At 43.0% G+C, this 7,725-nt stretch overlaps 1 protein-coding gene across 2 annotated transcripts in view; it reads left to right on the top strand.

Annotated features, from left to right (window-relative positions):
* The window catches only part of LOC106808855 (poly [ADP-ribose] polymerase 11-like), a 9,873-nt gene extending 3,763 nt beyond the window's left edge, over positions 1-6,110 (top strand). Inside the window, exons 4-7 of one of the 2 annotated variants that reach the window (XM_014811743.1) lie at positions 1,939-2,054; positions 2,981-3,132; positions 5,075-5,191; positions 5,368-6,110. In XM_014811743.1, coding sequence (XP_014667229.1) covers positions 1,939-2,054; positions 2,981-3,132; positions 5,075-5,191; positions 5,368-5,534 — 552 coding nt within the window. In that variant the 3' untranslated portion in view covers positions 5,535-6,110. The remainder of the gene's footprint in view (positions 1-1,938; positions 2,055-2,980; positions 3,133-5,074; positions 5,192-5,367) is intronic. The other variant, XM_014811744.1, reaches the window with a different exon arrangement.
* Positions 6,111-7,725: the final 1,615 nt, after the last annotated feature.

The following is a 7,725-nucleotide window of genomic DNA, read 5'->3' as shown; positions in this document are numbered from 1 at the left end:
CGGGCGTAAGGCTTCGCATGTCATTTGATAACCCTCTGACCCAACCTCCTGGATCGCGCCTGTATGGCCATACATATATGGCATGACTGCCTATTAAAATACAGTGAATTATCAGCATGGGTTAGGCAGGCGAGGTTGTCCCCGTTGCAGCGAGCGTGCAATATCTTATATACATGAGTGTCTAATATAGTGCCTATATTTATGGACATCGTTGATATATACACACACACACAGGTTGGACGTATAGTGATTGCCCGTAGGCGTATATGTCTCCATGGTCCTGCCGGAACGTACCTGGTACGGTCCGAAATATTACCGGAACGTACCCTAGGTACTATCTAACTATCGCGACCGTACCTCGCCTATCTAACTAACGAGTCTTAGAGGAGTCGCCTACGCTACTCCCTGAACCCAACCTTACCCTAATTCTAACGCCTCTATCAGATAGTTCCAGCGGATACGTTCCCGGCCGCAGTTCCCAGCGGAGACATAAGACTTATCTGCTAGGAGTGACAATGACCAACAATGTGATTGTGAGTCTGTCAGTAGTGATGTAATGTGACCAATAATTCTGCGGTGTACTATTTGTATTTCCAGATAATATTAGTATGCTACCATCTTGAAGTCACATATATCAGTAAAGGCCCCGTCACACTAGAGCTACGCCTCCTCACGATCGCCCCACGCTCCAAAACATATATTGGCCGAGAGTGGTGAGGCATGGCCAATCTCGTAGGCCCCAGCGCCGATACTCGATCATCCTAGTGGTCTTTTAGCCCCCGATTCATTGACGCCCCAAACAAGACTTTCACCACGCTCCATACACGCTCAACACCCACGCGCCGCATCACGCTTGCTACTGCGCCCGCTGCCGTCTTTATGCGGACAATCGATCGCATTGCGTTCAACGACGCTTGCACTGCCCGCCTAAGCAACGCTACCGCGGCCTCAAACTGACGCGGCCAGTTCACGCTCCTATAGTGCCGTTAAGTTCACGCTCTAGCTTAGGCAGGCCCCGACTGTGCGTGGCCACGACATATAAATACGCGTCGCGTTCTAGACGTCATCATTCGTTCTGCTGTGCTGTCACATCAGATTATTTTCTACTAATATATCTTCTATTTTCTCTCCTCATCCTCCTCAGATGATGACGGCTTGGCATCCAAGTATTCGAGTTGTCTTCTACGAGGAAAAAATGCATGGAGTAGTGTTGCCTCATCATAGTGACCTGAGAGTGTGTGTGGCCAGCGGTAGCTACCCTTAATTCTATACCCCAAGTTCGACAGGACGTGATCTGGCTGGTATTTGACGCACTGACCGTATTGCGAACGCCCAACGGCGTGGTCTGAGCATCTAATGTTTGGCGTCACCACGCCACAATCGTGTACGACGGTCGAGCTTGCTAGAGACGCCCATGGTCCATAGCGCACGAGCATGGTCAGGTCGGCAGAGACGTCTCCTACGTAGTACGGCGTGATGAAAGTATTGAGATCGTTGCTGAGAACGGGGAGACAATCTCACCGCACTCGACACGCTTGCACGATACGATCATTAAGTCGTACTTACGCTCGGTTACGTGGGTACTCTACGCCTTCCACGTCTCTAATACGTCCTCACTGCGCTGTCTTTTCGCCACGCTCGCACCACGATTGTTTTGAACATGCTAAAAATTTGGCAACGCTCTCCACGCTCATGGCGACTGCACCGCGCTCGATCGCGATCGCAGTACGTTCATATACGTTCATACTGCGTTCTATGCGTTTCCACCACGCTCTTAGAGCATAGTACGAGCGTAGTGAGATCGGGGCCTGGTGTGACGGGGGTATAAGCTGGTATGCATAAGCCATATAGCTCGTTCAAAGTTATACATTGTAGATGTTGCCAAACAAGGGTTCGCACTGAATAGTGTAATTGTTATTTTGCATTGTACGTATACAGCTGGACCTTCATCATGGCGAGGGCCAAAAGATTGCCTGTTTATTCGAAAAATCGGGAAGGACGGTAGTTGGAATCCAGAGGATACAAAATCTAATGCTGTGGAACAAGTATTGCACGTACGTAGCTTCATTTACTGGGAGTCATGTGTATTATGGGCGTTATTACGGCCCTGATAGAGGGGTACTAACAATCCCAGGTCCCCAATAGAACAATGGCTACTGCATGTCTGAGGGCACGACTGCTAAACTGTCTGAGCAAAATATTCGTACCACGCACGATTGGAAATTAACTCATTGTGCCAGGCAGCAACTTCTTGCCAGAGAAAAAACGGGCAGCAGTCTTACTCACTCCGGCAGAAACATGGGAAAATTATAAAAGCCCAACTCCCTCCCACCCCAACAGTACTGTCATATTGTCTCTGTTATTCAGCCTTGTTTCCCTTTGTTTATTCTAAATTTAGTTACCTATACTTAACCCAAGTTGCACATCAAACGAAGTAATGTCAATGCAATTAGGAAAAAACCTAAACAACTGACCATTGTTTGCCATAGAAATTGCCTGTAACTTTGGTGTTTTTGGTTAGGTTTATTAGGAATTTCTTGGCAGCAAGTATTTGCTGCCGACATTGAGAGCAGTCAGAAAACTGAGCATTGTAGTCAGAAAAACTGCTCCTTACTGCCCCTAATCCCAAACCCTGTCAATGCACCTGCCACGGGCCTTTCAATCTAGACCAGTCTATGTGCTCCTCATTGTGTGCGCACCAAAATGTGACACATCTTCGACAAGCATTTTTTTGGAACCCACCATTGCAGCAGTTATTGGCTAGATCTGCCTGTCAGTCATTCCAGACAGATAGGTCATTGTACTGCCTTTTTGTGTGTTGAAGCTGATCAGCACCCGCAGTGTTTAGTAAGCGAACTGCTCCTCAGCTACGTAGTTCAGTTGCTTGAAATGTTGTCAAAAATCGTCTCGCTAGAAATGGCTGGAATATGTGATCTGTTGAGAGCACCTGTGGTAACTGCATATCTGTACACATTCACAGAAAGCGAGAGGAGATACGATCGATGTTAGGCAGGATGACAAAGAAAGAAGAGAGGACATTGTTCCATGGGACTATTCCAGAAAATGTTGAAGCAATACTCCATTTAGGATTCGACTGGCGTCTGAGCGGAGAAAACGTGGGCGTGAAGTTTGGTACGTGTTAATTGCGAAATGAGAGATTCTTTGCAGTGAAATAGATGTGTTATATGTGTGTATATATATTTACTATATCTATATATACAGGCCCGTAGCCAGCTTTATATTGGGTGGGGGGTTCGTTTTTAAATGTTGCCAATTTGTGAGGGCGCGAAGCGAATCACTTGTGTGCTTTGCTCGGGTGTGTGTGTCAATCGTTCTGCTACACAGCGAAACGCCACAGACGGTCTCCAATCAATATCCTTAAAAATATCACATGACACACAAAATTGGATGTCCATTGGATGGCTATTTTTGATGTCATGTGACAGCGGTGCTGTACGCAGTGTTTCTGTATATTTTGCTCAGCTGTGTGCTGTGTCGGGTGGCGTGGATGCGCTTGCTCGCCGAGCAGAACGCGAAACGCTGGAAAACAAAATTTCCCGTTTTGCTCGGGTGTGTGCGCTAGGCTTAAGCAACAGTCCTCTTTTTAAAGATAAGAGGTGCTACCGAAATGGTTCAAAATTTATGCAGACATTTGTGCTAAATGGAGTTTAAAAATTTTTAAATAGCCCTTTAAGGATACTCTCCACGTTGTGCACGGGTATTGCTCTAGTGAAGATTAAACATTTATTGGCGAATGAATCGAATCAATCACTTGTTTTATTTATAGAGGAGATATATCTCTATGCTCAAGCCAAAAAATTTCATGAAATTTCCAGCACCTAATTATGTTACCACACAAATTTTGAATTTTTATGTAAAAATGGTATTTTGGATATTTCTCAACTACCAGAAAGAGTGAGGATACAACATTTTTGCCACATGGTAAGCACAATATGGACCAAAATAGCGCGTCAGGATTTTTCTTTACTTTTCATATTTACCGAGAAAACTCGAAAAAAGTGCAAAAAAATCAAGTTGTGTGTTAAAATTGAAAATTTTAGCGAATAAGGAGGCATAACTAATAAAGTACGGCACTTAATAACAATCCCTGACGCGCTTCTTTACCACAATATGTTACCATTAAAACGAGTGTAAAATTAAATTAATCCGAGTTGTAATCACAGAGAAATATCCATTTATACATCGGCTACTATGTCAGAAATCGAAACGGAGAAATCATCGTTTTTCTATTTTTCACAATGAGTGACCGCCTGTGTGCAAAATGGGTGAACGTATGTGATATATCTATTGTCAGTACTTACTGCGACATATCCATGACTAACTGACACCACTAAATTGGTAAAATGTTCCATGCACCTTGAGAAATTCTCAGAAATTACTAGGTTACCATCGCAGAACGCACGAACTCCGCTCATCCTGACGTCACAAAGCTAATATGTCAACAAACGCGTGCCTTGTACTGCACTACAGTAAGGTGTGTTGCGAGGTGTTAGAACTATTTTGGGCGTGGGATACTTGTTGGATCACTAGCAGATGTACATGAATGTACATGAATACATGTAATGACAGCTGTAGCAGAGTTGATGCTGAATGATACTGGCTATAATTAATATCGTGGTTGTATCATGTCTCTGACGTCATAATGACGTCAGTAGCTGCTTACTACACATGTACGCGGGCAAGCAAAAACGCTCTGACAGTTCACATGTACCGTTATATGGAGAAATGAGCATGTACACAGGTGGCACATAGTGTTAGCCATCGAATAAAGTTAACAAACGAAAAATCGATGAAATTTCATGGAAAACGTGGAGAGTATCCTCAAAAAAGGCTTCAAAACCCCCTTACGTACAAAATTTAGTACCCGGTCTTTTTTCACTGTAAATCTATTATTATCTACTTCAGAAGTTATCATTATATAGATAGGCCCTATGCTGTGAACAAAAGAGTGTTTACGTACTCGCTTGTATATATTTTGCACTATAATATTTTCTTTAAAATTTCACGTGGTTGATTTATCATGATTTAAGGGCGTGAGTGTATTATCTTACAGGGCAAGGAAGTTACTTTGCTCGGGATGCTAGCTACGCTTGGAATTACGGCGGCCCTGATCAATTGGGAATTGAATATATGTTCGTGGCAACAGTTGTAGTTGGAGATTATGTCGAAGGTAACAATTCTGGGAGATGTGAAGTGCGCACGAGATGAAAAGGAGTAATATATCGAGATAGGGAGAGGAGGATGAGGAGGATGAGGGGGAGGAGGAGGAGGAGTGTAATGTTTTGCTGTAGTTTCCAGCGGTCAGAAAAAAATGCCATAAGAGTAATGAACTTTTCTTAAATATAGGAAAGAGTGATTACAGGCGGCCACCTAGCAAGCTACCAGGAATAGAGAGACCAGTGAGACCCTGCGATTATTACTGCAGTTGTGTAAACAAGCGACAAAACCCCACTGTCTTCGTTGTCTTTGATACTGCTCAAGCCTACCCCCAGTATGTAATTAGCTATATCTAGGTATATTGACAACAGCTGGCGACATGTGCACCATTGTTAGACAAAATTCCATGGACATCCATGCGCGTTCTAAGCAAATAATAAGAAAAAAGTAATACAGATTGCTAAGCAAATTCTAAGCAAATGATGTTTTGATATTTGTTGAGTAGAAGCTGGCGGTCAAGTAATAATGCCAGTCAGTCGGCCCGTCGGGTCAACGTTCTATTGATTTCAAATGTTCTTTATGAATTATGGTAAATATTTGCGGTGTGTAGTGTGCTAGTCACATCTGTAATTATGCAAATAGTCAAATACTCAGAGTCGGATGTTAAATTATGTTTGTATGTGGTTAAATTAGATTATATAAATTTCACATAATGTATATATGAGCTCTATCTATGATATATGTATATCTATGATAGTCTCACTTATTAAACTTGCTCTCACCTGGGATAAACGATGTAAGCAAGGGCAAAGGTAATGACTTCTTGCTTCTTGCGCGTATTAATCATGGCTGTTCCCTCGTGATCAATTATGTCATTGTAGCCGCTGTGTTACGTACATAACGTGGGAGGGAAAGACCACCCTGAAGCAGAAGCGTATATTTCGTGTATTCGTTCTGTTTTTTTCTTTAATTATATGCATTAAGCATTAAGCATTTGTATGTATGTTGTTTTTCACCCGTTTATTTAGAGTACATACTAAAATCGTGTCATGTCATCAAAATGTAATACATACTAAAATCGTGTGTCATGATCATGCAAAAATGTAATTAAATCTATCGATTTCCTGAAGTAGCAGAAATCGTCTTTACATTGTAAAAACTAAATTGATTAATAACATTTATCGTTGTAAAACATGAATTACCTAGCTGTTGCTGTGAATCGACGCACGCGTGACTTATTACGTTTATCTAAACCTCAGTGATACCGGAGAGGAATAGTAGATACAAATATGACAAATATATAGCAAATATCCAATTCCAGAGCTTTCAGCATTTTAATTATAGCGGCAATCCACATCCCAGATGAGACGGGATAAACTTAGGAAGCGTTGCCCGAAAGGTAAGATTGATTCAGCTCCAATTGCGCTGAAGGCGCAGCCCGTCTAATCTTTTCGCGCAGCTTCCGGCGGCAAGGCGCACGCGACCGCCGGAACGTCCTAGGAAGCGACAGTATGCAAGCGCTTGGCAGCTATGGATCCGTGCGCGCCGAATGAAAATTGGCGGGCGCATACGATCCAGCTGCGCAGCGAAACAGATTCCGCGAATTTATGGGGGAACCACAGAGGTAGTACATTGGGACGCTCAACATGTTGACTTCTTAAAACTGTAAACGCGAGTAATGCACTTTGCGTAACCGACGGCTGTGTGATCAGACGAAATCACAGAAAGACTGTTCGAGAATTTATGAACATCGCGAACCTAGGCCACAGTAGATGGAAAGCAAAGTCTTCCAGAATCACGAAACACCACTGACCCGCGGCTCTTGGCGCGCCCGGACAACCTGGGAACGGTTTATGCAAACGTCGAGAGATGCGAAGGGCTTTTACGACAAGGAGTTGGAAAGCCAGTGCGCCGCCTCCCGCTCGCCTATAGCCCATATAGACTGCACTCTCTCGGCTACCTCTCGGCTTATGCTAGTCACTCAATGGCTGAACAGAGGCTGGAGCGAGTCCTAGGTCTATATATAGCCCCATTTGCACCCTCGCAAGCCATTCTTGAAAGGAGAGTAGGCCTATACGAAAGAAAACATTCAGCGAATTTCTGTAGTAAATTTATGACTTTCGAGTATTTTAATAGCATTATATTTTATGTGAAAACGCTTCAAGTGCGCCTGTGTCTAAGTAATAAAAAAGCCTAGGGTATCCCCTAACCCTAAAAGCAAAGTAGCGTTTCTTGTCTAGTTCGTATAGTAAGTACTAGTAGTACTAGTGTTTCAAAGATAGAGAACATTGCTCCTACAATATTATATGGGCCACAAATGTATGGCATCGGCAATTAGAACAAATCGTCATTACATCCAATCAAAATATAATATTAATAATCAAATAATCGAGCGTTAGGCGTTATGGGATGTAGGCTTAGGGTTCGTCAGTTATTTACTAATTAGTAAATATATTAAATACTCTAGTAAAACAGAGATAGTCATTAAATTAGCTATTACTATTAGCTTCGGCGTCCTGCTCCTGGTAAAGTGTACTATATGATACT

This window comes from Priapulus caudatus, unplaced genomic scaffold, assembly GCF_000485595.1.
Source record: "Priapulus caudatus unplaced genomic scaffold, Priapulus_caudatus-5.0.1 Scaffold309, whole genome shotgun sequence".
Taxonomy (NCBI): Eukaryota; Metazoa; Priapulida; class Priapulimorpha; order Priapulimorphida; family Priapulidae; genus Priapulus; species Priapulus caudatus.
This window is presented reverse-complemented; position numbering and strand designations above follow the sequence as displayed.